The sequence below is a fragment of the Drosophila albomicans genome, chromosome 3, assembly GCF_009650485.2.
Source record: "Drosophila albomicans strain 15112-1751.03 chromosome 3, ASM965048v2, whole genome shotgun sequence".
NCBI lineage: Eukaryota > Metazoa > Arthropoda > Insecta > Diptera > Drosophilidae > Drosophila > Drosophila albomicans.
In genome coordinates this window covers 53,948,555-53,961,402 of record NC_047629.2, presented here as the reverse complement: position 1 = coordinate 53,961,402, position 12,848 = coordinate 53,948,555, and the positions used below count along the sequence as shown (strand labels likewise).

The 12,848-nt window shown below is 37.5% G+C and overlaps 3 protein-coding genes across 3 annotated transcripts; 1 reads left to right on the top strand and 2 right to left on the bottom strand.

Annotated features, from left to right (window-relative positions):
• Positions 1–1,520: 1,520 nt before the first annotated feature.
• LOC127565424 (uncharacterized) lies at positions 1,521–2,656 on the bottom strand. The gene has a single exon (XM_052003621.1). The coding sequence runs from the start codon at positions 2,595–2,597 to the stop codon at positions 1,521–1,523; it is 1,077 nt and encodes a 358-aa protein (XP_051859581.1). The 5' UTR covers positions 2,598–2,656.
• A 3,882-nt stretch (positions 2,657–6,538) lies between these two features.
• Positions 6,539–9,674, top strand: LOC117568657 (diphosphoinositol polyphosphate phosphohydrolase 3-alpha). The gene is made up of 4 exons (XM_034249454.2): positions 6,539–6,938; positions 7,327–7,425; positions 7,483–7,638; positions 8,079–9,674. Exons 2-4 carry the CDS (start codon positions 7,327–7,329, stop codon positions 8,364–8,366), a joined length of 543 nt encoding a protein of 180 aa, XP_034105345.1. The 5' UTR covers positions 6,539–6,938; the 3' UTR covers positions 8,367–9,674.
• Positions 9,675–9,831: 157 nt separating this feature from the next.
• On the bottom strand, positions 9,832–11,415 carry LOC117568656 (divergent protein kinase domain 1C). The gene is made up of 5 exons (XM_034249453.2): positions 11,170–11,415; positions 10,956–11,108; positions 10,761–10,898; positions 10,498–10,706; positions 9,832–10,444 (listed from the first exon to the last, which is right to left on the bottom strand). Exons 1-5 carry the CDS (start codon positions 11,317–11,319, stop codon positions 9,853–9,855), a joined length of 1,242 nt encoding a protein of 413 aa, XP_034105344.1. The 5' UTR covers positions 11,320–11,415; the 3' UTR covers positions 9,832–9,852.
• Between the last annotated feature and the right edge of the window lie 1,433 nt (positions 11,416–12,848).

Here is a 12,848-nt window from a genome sequence, read left to right as displayed (position 1 = left end):
ATTGTTGTTGTTGTTATTGTTGTTGTTGCAGTTGTTGCCTGTTGTGTTTTCTGTTTTGCGAATTTGTTGCCAAATTGCGTTTGTAGGTGCCCCTTTGTTATGGCCCAGGAAAAGCCGAGACAAAGCCGGAATGAAACAATATGTTGTCCGCAGTTTCTATTGAGCATTTTGGACACGTGCAACCTCGACTGCAGCTCCTAGCTGCTCCTGCTTCGCCTGCTGCTGATGACAGCGATAGTTAATTAATAACAGAATCAAAACCTGCGACACCTGCAGTCAGCAGCTTTGAATTGGTTTCGAATGCAGTCGAGTTGATTGAATTCGAATGCTGTTTGTTGCCAGTCAATTAGCAATAAGTACCACGAAACTTTGCTCCTCAGACTTGGCTTCATTTAAATGCAAAGCGTTGCTGCGACAACATGGCGTATGCGCAATAAACGAGTTGGGAGTTTAGAAATTGCGACAGGGATGCGACCATTGACCGCAGAGGACTGTGAAGAAAGGGGAAGGAAGGAGAATGAAATAGTAGGAAGGAGAAAGAAGAAGAAGAAGAGAAGGCAGTGCATGAAAAGTTGGCTTGCCAAAAAAAAATGAAATAGAAAAAGATTTTAACTGACTCCAAAACTTGCAGCGTTTCATAGACTTGTTTAATTACTAAATGGGATTATATACATAGTTAATCAAAAAAATGGTAATCTTTATATGAAACTGAATTATGCAGTCATGTCATTACTCAATTTTTTAAATTTTCTTTTCAATCAATGAATGAGATGAACTATACAGAGCTTTTCTAAATGAACAAACATTGTGCGAGCGTAATTTTCTCTGATTTTTGATAGTAGACTACTTAAGTAGGATGACTAATTATCTTTATTTTTGATTTATTTGTATTAAGTAATATAGTTACTGAGGAGGTGGCAAATCGAAAACAACAAGTAAGAAGGCTATAGTCGAGTGTGTAGGACTGTAAGATACTCGCTATACATTTTCAATAAATGGAAAACATTCGGTATTCTTCATAAAATATATCGAATATTATACCCCAAAAATATATAAAATATACCGAAGGTCATATTTTGTATATCGTTGAAGTACTCTGTACATTCAAAATATACCTGATTATCAGCCAAAGCAGCTAAGAGCCAATTGCAGCCACACAGAAGTATTTCTTAAAAAACATTTACAATTTTTATCCGATCGCAGTCAAGTTCACAGGAATCATAGGTACTTTATGTAGTTATCATTATCTGAATCAAAATTCGCGCCTCTAGACAATACGCTTGATATACGATGTTTGCCGACTTGTTTGTTTATAAGTTTATAAATAAAATTCTTACTGTAAAAGGTAACAATAATAAAACAAAAATAAAAATAACAAAATATATAATAAATAAATACAGCTATGAATATTTGCCATTTACTTTATTTATAATTTAACTCAACAACCAAAAAACGCAGTATATTTTAATATTTCATTCAATTTGATTTGATTTTCAAAATAGTTGTTGACATAAAAATATTCAATTGGCAATGACCGAAAGATAAGAAAGAATGTCGTAGCTGATAATTTTGGGAGCCACGAAGCCACTAGCTCTATAGTAGATGCCGATGCCGGCTAAAGGCACCGAAGGATCGGAAGCGACTTCCTGTACATCAATAATCGGAACTGTCTTTTGTGGGTTATCCTCGAGAGTGAATTCTAGATATTGGTTATCCTTTGACAACGGCTGCGAGCTGTTTACAGGGGGGGTTAGCACAATCTGCTGTCTGTTATGAGCATTTTCCTTCGAGTGCCAAATGCTGTTGACTAATTCACCCTTGAGGAAATCGAACTTACTGAGATGCACTTGCAGATTGAGATGTCCATCCACAACTCGGAATCTCACGCCGGTTACAATAAATGTTTTATCGTCAGTTTTCATTACTTCATCCAGATCTAAAGCATGACTTCTTTTACTCAATGCGTGATAGTCGACACGTTCCTGAATATTCAAATCGTCGATTTCATAGCTACTCACTGGCTTCCACTCCACGGTTGAGGCATTGATGAAACCTCGGGGCAGGAGTTGTCCTTGCTGTATTTGCAAATGGAAAACTCGATTGCTCTTTACAAACCTGACTCCAGTCACCACTTTGTTGGCCTTCACATCCGATAAAGTCTCTCGAAGATTGAAGAAACGAATCTCATCCACATTTGAAGTAATATTTCCCTTTTGAAGAGGTGGATCACATCGAAATAAAACACGATCGGCTTTTTCCACAACATCGCTGAGAGTCTTGAGAGCTCTTTCAGTGAGTTCATCATAGTTGCGTAGTAAATTCATTCTCCTCTTATAAAAATGAAGATTTCGAGTAACTCGATGAATCATTAATCCATACTCAATCAGTATATATGCCTTGAGTTCGGCTAGAGCAATATCCTTATAGAAGGAGTAGAATAATTGCTGTGGCGATTGTCGAACTTTGCACATGGCATTTAATGGAAGTTCATATATCTTCGTCCATCGGTTCAATTGTGTTCTGACGCACTTCACCAGTATATAATCATAATCACAAACAATTCCATGCAGTTCCTTATAAAAATCATTTTTATACATGAAGAACGTAAATTTCAGTAGAGCTGCTTTTTTAGTTAAGTTCAAGAGAGTTTCTTCCGAACAATTCTCGCAAAAGTCCAAATCTAAGTCGAATGAAATCCAATCTATTGCACCTTCTAAATAACTTCCGTCCCCAAAATTATAGTACAACTTTTTTTCTGATGGTGTTAAGTGTAGCTTCTCAATCTGATCAAGTTTTTCTTTGACTTTCTTGAGATGTTGAATCACTTTTAGTTGATTTTGACGAACGTCCGCAGCAATGAATTGTCGAGTTCTCCTATTTAATCTCTTAATGTCCAAGCGCAGAAATGAAACCAATTCTTTAGCTGCATGTACAAAATGTAAGTCAACATCATTCGCTTCTTGGATCGAAGTTGATTGACTGGTCTCTATGAAGATTAGCAATGTGACCAGCAACTGGGGAAACTTCATGGCAGGTATTTGTTTATATTTGGCTCTTAATATTTAACAACAGAACTGTCACCACGAACAAATAAAGCGAAACTGAAACAAAGCTTAAGACGCCACAAATTTAAAAGCGGGGTATACGTCTTTTAATCTCGGAAAGGTTATCAAAGGTCAATCCAATACTTCGCACAAAAATTTTGAATCGCAAAGCATTTTTGTGTGCCGAATACCCGTCCTTACTTCTAACTTTGAAATATAAATAATTAATACTAATAACAGTAATTAATATTATTATTCTTAATAATTCGTTTAAATAATCATACTGTAAAACATTTACTTTATTCTAACAATCGGCGTCACAATATATAATATAATATTTATTCAAAAATCTGAAAATCTCGTTACCGTATTTCACAGTTGAATTTTGTAAACTTCAGCAGTTTTGAATATATAAAAAAAAAAACATGTAGCTCAGCATGCAAAGCAAGTTTGTTTTAGATTTTATAATATGTATACAGTCTATGGTATATTTTGAATAAAATAGTAAATCAATATACTAAATGTATTCTTCTTTTAGTTCTTGTCGGTATATTATTTTGAATATACAAAATATAGTCTTCGGTAGTAGTATATCAATATACCAAAAATCTGTTGAATTTTGTATGTTTGGTATATTCATTTGGAAATGGTCGATATAAAATAATTCGATATAATATTAATATACCAAATATTTCCTTCAGTATATTTTTATCCTTTTTGGTATTTTAATTGTATATATTTTGAGAATGTTTTAGATTTGGTATAACCTATGGTATATTTTGAATATAATAGTATATCAATATACTAAATGTATTCTTCTTTTAGCTCTTTTCGGTGTATTAATTTGATGTATTAATGAATATACCAAACATAGTCTCCGGTATATCTTATTACATTTTTAGTTATATATATTATAGTATATAAATATACCAAAAATGTGTTGAAATTTAATATACAAAATATTTCCTTTAGTATATTTTTATCATTTTTTGGTATATTCATTTGATATATTTTGAGAATGTTTTAGATTTGGTATAATATACGGTATATTTTGAATATAATAGTATATAAATATACCAAACACAGTCTTCAGTGTATTTTAGTATTAATTATAATATTATAAATGTGCAGAGATTATCTCTATTTCGAACACACTCAACTTTTGAAGTCTTAATGTCTGTTTATTTAACAATTCAAAGCAAATAATACTAGATTAATTTAAATTTTGATTCATTAATATAAAAGTATCTATATACTTTCATCATCTCTTACAGCCCTGATTTGTGTGGCAATTTCGCTGCATCCCTGGGAAATTGTAAATTTTTGCAGTTGATTTCCTTGGTCGCCGGACGACGCATCAAATGGACAAAGTTTGCCAGCCAAAGGGACGCCTATTGCAGATTTATGACATTGAATTGAAGTGCAACAAAGCGTGGCAAGTAAGAGAGAGGCCAAAGTAAAGCTGGGAAAAAAGAATGTCATTATAGTCAGAAATCAATCGATCGACCATCTAGTTAATTTATGACCCCAACACAAAACGAGAAAAAGTTAATAACTTTCATGGTCGCTTTTGTTGCACAGTGAATTTAAATCCAATCAAATGCCACAAAAGAAATGCGAGTTGCACAATATAGAAAAACGCGTGTTAAACAGTTTAACACTTCTGCATGGTCACGTCGAACGACAACCGAAAGAAATGCAGAAGGGAAAAAAGTGAAGCTCATAATTCATTTAGGAGCTGGCGAGGCGAGGAAGACAGTGGAAAATGTCTAAGAAAGCCAAAAGGAAATGGCAATGCATTAAGAAATAAGCAATTTGCTTTGCAAACGGCAGCAAAAAACGCGCCACAAGATCACAGTAGCGAAGGACGAAGGACGAAACATAGAGAGAGAGAGAGAGAGATAGCCAATGTGTCGCGACTGGCGCTGGAAGGCGGAAGGCTGGCAGTAAATGTTTAAGGCGAGCCAAGGCCACACAGAGTAACCCATCCCTTTCCATCTTCCCTCTCTTTCGGTACTTTTTGCACTGGCAAGAGTCGCAATCCCTGCGCTAAGTAGTTGCATTAAAAGCTTACAAGCAAAACGCAGAGGCAGCAACTGAAACAAATGCAAACCAAATTTCCCAGCGCCATAAACTGTGACCTCCCCCCACCCCGCCCCTTTGAACGCACTTTTTTTGTTGGCAGCCGCTCAAGTAACGTGCGAGTATTTGGCAGTAAATCATTTGTGTACTTTATGCAGCCAGTTGGAGACCTTAAAGCTGACTAGTATTACAAATTATTTATCAATATCGCATTTATTTGTTACACCTTACAAAAGTGTTGTTGCTCTATTAATTTTATTTAATATTTTAAAGGTTGCTTTCAAAAATTTGAATACGCGCCAAATCGTCAGCTACTGCGGCGCCACCTATTGGCGTTTATAAACTTCACGCAGCCAGCTCGACACCATAAAGCTACTAAATGTTTACGTAAATCAACCAAATGTAAATACAATATATAATTGTTACATACTACAAAATAATTAAAAATTCCTTTTTAATTTTGTGTAACTTTCCTGCTCAGTTTTAATCTTTAACTTTCGCCAATCAAGTTATGAGCACTGTCTTATTTGCATACTTCAAATATTTAAATGCGCGCTAAAGTAGCGCCATCTATCATCAGTGCCACACAACAAACCGTGTCTCAGCCAACTAAGGCAAAGCGCGTTGCCAACCACCGTGGAGTGCTGCCAACTTGAGTAATTTCGGGCATTTACATTTATTGCGCAATGGTAACACTGCTATTCGCTGTCCTCTTTGCAGAGCCATTCGCCGATGCAACATTCGTGAAATTCGTTAAAATTGTACATTTTTAACGTGGACTCGCAGCTGAAAAGCGTTAACGGCGCCAAATCATTTCGGCTTCTAAGGCGTGCGACGCGTGTGTTGTGTTTTGGGCGTGTTGCAGTTTCTCAGTTGCACTGTTGCAGCAATAACGGGGCGTGTGTTGTGTGTTGCGGTGGAGCGAGCGAGCGAAATGGAAAACGCATGTTTCGTTCTCAGATAAGGCCCAGCAGCTGTGCGTCGGTCTCGCGTCAATTGCAACAAATTGTGTCCGGCAAAGCGACACACAACAACAAGCAAACAAACAAGACATCAACTGCTGCGACACAGCAGCAGCAAGACACCTACGCAACTAACACACCTACAACACTCACAATACAAATACACCCAGACGAGTAACCCACAAAAAAGGAACAAACAACAACAAAACAAAAAAAAAACAAAAAACAAAAACAACATGCACCCACTGCAAAGTAGTTAAATAATTCTGCCCTGTCTGCGCTTTATTTCCTCTTCATTCTTGTACTCGTTTTAATTTCAACAAGTTTTCTCTCTGTTCTCGCTTTCCCCACATCTCTTTCTTTTTTATTTTCTCAACCATCCGACGCGCAGTTCTTTTTTCGTTACTACTTCACCACCAACAACAAATACCAACAGCAACAACACTTACACACACACGAACATACGACAACACACAAATACAAATACATATTGTAGCTGTGACGCAGCAGCAGCAGCAGAAGCAGCGAAAAAAGCAAAAAGCACCTGCAAAAGCGGCACGAGACCAAGCGACCGGCTCCCAGTGCAGCTGTCATAGCGCAATAAGACGACAACAACAACAACTACACGCAAGACACAATACAACTACAGCACACACAGCCACACGCACACTTGTTGCAGGGAGAGTGTGCGAGAGCAAGCGGGAGAGCAGCAGAGACAACTAAGCGAGAGAACGAGCAAGGGCGAGCGTGTGAGAGCGTGTGTGAGAGAGAGAGCCGCTGACTCTCTGTATAAAGTGCCTAAGCAGTTGGCTATCAACGTTCATTGCCGTCGTACTTACAAGACTCAAAGGTAAGTCACAGATGTTGATTGCGAAAATGGTTTCGATCATTCATGACACGGCTAATTCACAAAAAGGCAAACGGTACCCGGCAAACACACACACACACACACACATACTTATACGTATGCATAATATTGTTGTTGATAAGCCGGCGCTGCATTTTTTGCCGGCGGCCTCTCAATCGTTTGTCTGATAAGACGGAATCACGATTCTCATGTGCGCGCACATTCAAATTAAACGCGACAGCAAAACGAAATGATAAACAACAAAAACAAAAAAGAATTATAACCCGAGCGTTATCGCCAATTTTATTTTTGTTTCTTTGGTTATATTGTTATTGGGGAATAAACGAACTATTAATTTCCTACCTAACTCACTTGTGATTATGTTTTCTAGATGGTCAAGGAGAAGCCCAACTCAACGCGCATCTATGATAAGGATGGCTTCAGGAGACGCGCCGCCTGCATTTGTGTACGCGCCGAGAACGAAGCAGAGGTAAGAAAGGGTTTCTATATATACTTGTTATCATTATTAATCATAAATTTGTTGCAGGTGCTGCTGGTGACTTCTTCGCGGCGTCCAGAACTGTGGATTGTGCCGGGCGGAGGTGTCGAACCGGAGGAGGAACCTCCAGTAACCGCTGTGCGCGAGGTGCTTGAGGAAGCGGGCGTCGTTGGCAGCCTGGGACGCTGTTTGGGTGTCTTCGAGGTGCGTCAATAAACCGAATATTGTCGATAATTGCACCTACACTTAATTGCACAACCAAGATCAATTCAAAAAGTGCATTTAAATGCTGTTTAGAAGCTCTAAATCTTTTAACTTAAATGCAGTGCACATACATTTAATAATATCTATCACAAGATATAGTTTGCATACTCTTTACTTGTCAAAGTTAAATGCATTGCACATACATTTAATAATAACTATCACAAGATGCAGTTTGCATACTCTTCAGTTATCAAACTTAAATGCACTGCAATTATCTTAAACTTCACATCAAAGATAATAATACTATACGATATTTGTGACATAAATGATGTTGATATTTGCATCGTTTCTTTGTGTAATAGTTGTTCATGCACTTAAAGACATTACTCTGCATTTAATTTATGTAATTTACAATACTTACATATTCCATTGATTTCCAGAATAACGATCACATGCATCGAACGGAGGTGTTTGTTATGAATGTCACCCAGGAGCTGGACGAATGGGAGGATTCGCGCAGCATTGGACGCAAGCGTCAATGGTTTACGATCGACGATGCCTTGTCACAGCTGGCGCTGCACAAGCCCACCCAGCAGCATTATCTGATGCAGCTGCAGCTCTCGAAGACGCTGGAGAATGCCAATACGCCCGGTCGGGTAGTGAATGCCACGCATCCGCCCATTTTGACCAATGCTGCCTCGGCGGCAGCATCGCCGACAACGGCATAAGCTTGAATACACAAGGAATTATCACACACACACACACCCACACACATAAACACCAACTGTCACACTAAACACACACACTCAACACATTTTGACATTTTGGAAATTTACAATTAGACAGGCAGTAAACTCATTATTTTTCGGTATGTTTAAAATCATTTACCTCTCCCCCCGCTCTCCTCCATTTGGAAGCACGAGCTTCCTTTTTCTTCGAGTTATGTTTAAGTCTAGCGCTTCATTTATGTTTTTTTAGAAACTGTATTGAAAACAATATGTATGTACTTTAAATAAGAGCAAAAACAAAAAACGAAATTGATAACAAAAACATAAGGAAATGATACTAAATTAACGAGAATGAAACAAACATATAATAATTTTTGAGCGCATAGGGCACTTTTTGCAAAAACGATTACGAAATACGTGTACTAACAGAAATTATAATGATATCTATTAGATTTTTCTACTCTTTTTTATAATTTACTCAAAAGAACGTCTTGATTATTGTAATAAACAATTGGAAATGGCTTTAAAGAAGCGCTAAAATTGATTAACCTATGCTAAGCGGCCTAAACAATAGTAATAAACAAAGAGAAAAACAATATATATATATATTATAAAATAAATGAAATTAATATCAACACACGAGAAGCGAAATTAAACGAAACAATTTCGTTGTAAATCTGCCACAGTTAAACAATTTCAACTTTGTTTGCAGATCCTTAGCGAACTAAACTAATATAATTAACAAACGTTGCCTATGCAAAAAGATTAAAAAAAATTAAAACACAAAATATAAAAAAGAAATAAAAAGAATTATAGGTTATGCCGTATGTGAACTTAAAAGTCTTGCAGCGCAGCCATAACAAAAACGTTAACTTATTGTAATAAAAAAAATTTGAAATTAGTGAAACCAGAAAACAAGATTAATACATAACAAAAAAGAAAACAACTAATTAAACTATATACTAACAATAAGTTATGTGCACGCTGTACTTTTCAAAAATACAAAGCAAACAACAAGAAAAAGAAAATCGATAAAAAAATATATATAAATAAAAACGATAAACATATAAAAAGAAAACAACAACTTAAAATGTCAATGTGATAAAAGCTAATCAACACTTTTATGTAACTCTTTTGGAATACACTTACTTTGGGCACATTCAAAGACAAAGCAAAATTTTAATTCAAGTTTTAACGCTCAAAATTGATTGATTTTCAATGAAATTTCGAAATAAGTTGCAAAAGATCAGAAAGGCATGCCACAAATTGTTGCAAATTCAATGAACAATTTTTGAATGGAAAGTCAAATAAAGACACGAAAGAAAAGAACAATTGAAAAGCCGCTTTATCATGTATTAAAAAACCTTTTTCTTTATGTTAATTCTACAAATCTTTTTTAATTAAAACTAATTTCTGTAAAAATGCTACCAATTGAGTTGAGCAAGCCATCAGCAGGAAATGTATCTGTAACTGAGTCTTCAGCGAGTTAAGCTCCTCCTCCTCGTTGCCGGAGACGCGGTGCCTCGTTCTCCACTTCGACATCGGCTCCCGAAGCCGTTATGACTGCCTGAAGCAGCTGCTTCAGCTCATTGTAGAGTCGCAAAGCCAGCTGCAGATTGGGCGCCTGGCGACGATCGGGCACTTGATGCTCCTTCGGCGGTTGCACGCACATCTTCACCAGCTTCTGAAGTGAACGAGGCATGCGAATGCCACTCAGGAGTCCTGGTTGAAAGGTGCCACTTCCAACGAGAACGTGCTCGCAGAATATCTGAAAGTTGTTGTTCTGCTGGATATGTGTGCAGGTTTGTCGCTCCGCATCGCAGAGTCCGCGACACGAGTGGAAGTTGCACTCCTGATTGCTGTGGCACTTGGCGCCATTGGACATCCGCTTGTCCAGCTGACTCTCCACATAAACGTGCTCTGCAGTCTGATACTTGAGACGTCGATCGGGCGTCATGCCGAAGCGGCTCACTTGTATTTTACACATTCTCAAGGGCTCTGGTTTCATTTCCTCCAAGCGAAACATGTATTCCATTATGTTCAGAGCGTGCTTTAAACGCTGCTGACGATTTGAGGCACTAAGAATTGGAATTAACAATTTGAACTTTTATAATTCTCTTCCTCTACTCACAGATATTGTATGATGCTAGGATTAGCCTGCACTATTTCCAGGCCTTCGGTGGCATAGTAAGAACCGCAGGAGCCAAGCACGGCTGGAAAAACGGACTCCTCATCGAACAGTTTGCCCATCATATAGTTGTTGTCCTTGAACAAACGCCAAAAGCTGACCATCTGCTGTGAATTGTTGTCAGCTATCTCCTGGTTGACCAAGGCTCTTATCTGCAAGTTGGATTATGAATTACCCTCGATTATAGAGATGTAGAACTAACTTACCATATTGTCATCTAAAGTTACATTGTAGGCGAGTATAATGTGCAGCTTAACAATCTCATGGAACTCTTCGATCTTGGGATAGATCGACTCTCCTTTGCTGTTCGTCCAACTCAAGTCATCGTCATTATGCTTCGCCAGCTATATTATGAAAATTGTAGTCATGACAACGGGAAAACTAAATGCTAACTGACCTACCTTCACCGCATACATATCGCCATTCTTTTCGGCCGTAAACAAAATAGTTTTCATATCATTCAAAGGACACTGGAAATTATCAAAGCTGGATTGTGCGCTGCAAAGTTCCTCGCAGAGCGAACCACTGAACTCGTGATGCTCGTACTTTTGACACTGAAATACCAAATTGTATCAATTGCTAGTTAAAGAGGCCATCTTCCTTTTTGGTACTCACCATGTGCGTGAGACTTCTGTGGGACATAAGTTTGAAGCAGAAGGATAGATTGAGGAAGGCATAGCTGAAGAGGCCAACCGCCAGCAGCACGGCAATGAGAACTGTTCGCTGCATTCCAAGGCGAAATTTGCGACGCAATGCAGTCAACATTCTATTTATTATTTAAATTTTCATTTTGTTGATCAAGTTTTCCTTCGTTTCGCTTCGTCCACTCCATCCAGGTATATACATTTCAGGAAGAACTAGGCGGAACTGTTGAGTGGCGCATTTTTGACATCTCACGGACATGCGCAGTGATCAAATGGAAGCTGGTGGCGGAAAACCATGCTTCAAACACTATGGGAGTGGCGATGACACCAGCGACACATCGATAAACCTATCGGAAATTCTCGTTTCCGTCAACACACTGAAAACGTCCCAAAAAATTAGCGTAGTTTTCAGCGTTAAATGTTGTAAGCTTAGCACTGAAATCGTCCTTTTATACTCGCTACCTATAGGGAAGAAGGGTATTTTTGTGCCTGCAATCTGTCCGTCTGTCTGTCTGTCCGTATGTAACACTGGATTTCAAACACACCAAAAGACGCTTATTGCAATCGTGTCTTATTTGGGTTGGCTGACAATCTGGTATATTTTGCAATCTATGGTATATTTAGTATAATGTAGTACTTTATTTAGTATTTAGTGGAATGTAGTACCATATCAATATACCAAATATATCCTTTGGCATATTTTTGGGGTATATTTTAAGTAAGTTTTTAGAATATAGTTTTATGGGAGATGAGTGCGGGTATCTCATAGTCAAGCACACTCGACTGTAGATTTTTATACCCGCTACCCATAGGGTAGAAGGGTATTATAACTTTGTGCCGACAGGAAATGTATGTAACAGGTAGAACGAGGCATCTCCGACCCTATAAAGTATATATATTCTTGATCAGCGTCAACAGCCGAGACGATATAGCCATGTCCGTCTGTCCGTCTGTCCGTCTGTCCGTCCGTCCGTCCGTCCGTATGAACACCTAGATCTCAGAGACTATAAGAGATAGAGCTATAATTTTTTTTCGACAGCATTTGTTATGTTTTCACGCAGTTCAAGTTTGTTTCAAATTTTTGCCACGCCTACTTTCGCCCTCGCAAATCAAAAAAATCGAATAACAAGCTTAATTTTAAAGCTAGAGTTGTGAATTTTGGTATATACAGTAATTACTATAGTAGTGATAATTCCGATCAGATAAAAATTGTGGAAGTTATTAAAGAAATACTTTTGTATGGGCAAAAACGCCTACTTACTAGGGCTCTTAGTTGCTTTGGTCGACAATCTGATCCATTGTGCCGTCTATGGTATATACATATATATATACATACCATTTGGTATATATATATTTTTTTTTTTTTTTTTGAAAATAATACCGCAATATTTTGTCTTTATTAAAAATGGGCAGCGGGTATCTCATAGTCAAGCTCACTCGACTGTAGATTTCTTATTTCAGTTTAAGCATGTCATATGCATTTTAGGTCCAATCCCAATCCATCTCCTTTTAAAAACAATTAGCATAGTTTTCAGAGATTTTGTCTCTAGAAATTTGTAGTTTAAGCAAATATTAAAAGCATGCCTTATGAAATTAAGGACCAATCCCATTCCCTTTCCCCATTTAAAGAATAAGACATTTAAATTTTTG

Coding starts and splice junctions, on each gene's coding strand:
- LOC117568657 (XM_034249454.2), top strand. CDS start 7,327: ATGGTCAAGGAGAAGCCCAACTCAACGCGCATCTATGATAAGGATGGC. Junction 7,426..7,482: donor GCGCCGAGAACGAAGCAGAG/GTAAGAAAGGGT, acceptor AATTTGTTGCAG/GTGCTGCTGGTGACTTCTTC. Junction 7,639..8,078: donor GCTGTTTGGGTGTCTTCGAG/GTGCGTCAATAA, acceptor ATTGATTTCCAG/AATAACGATCACATGCATCG.
- LOC127565424 (XM_052003621.1), bottom strand. CDS start 2,597: ATGTATAAAAATGATTTTTATAAGGAACTGCATGGAATTGTTTGTGAT.
- LOC117568656 (XM_034249453.2), bottom strand. CDS start 11,319: ATGTTGACTGCATTGCGTCGCAAATTTCGCCTTGGAATGCAGCGAACA. Junction 10,899..10,955: donor GCGATATGTATGCGGTGAAG/GTAGGTCAGTTA, acceptor TTCATAATATAG/CTGGCGAAGCATAATGACGA. Junction 10,445..10,497: donor CCTAGCATCATACAATATCT/GTGAGTAGAGGA, acceptor TCCAATTCTTAG/TGCCTCAAATCGTCAGCAGC.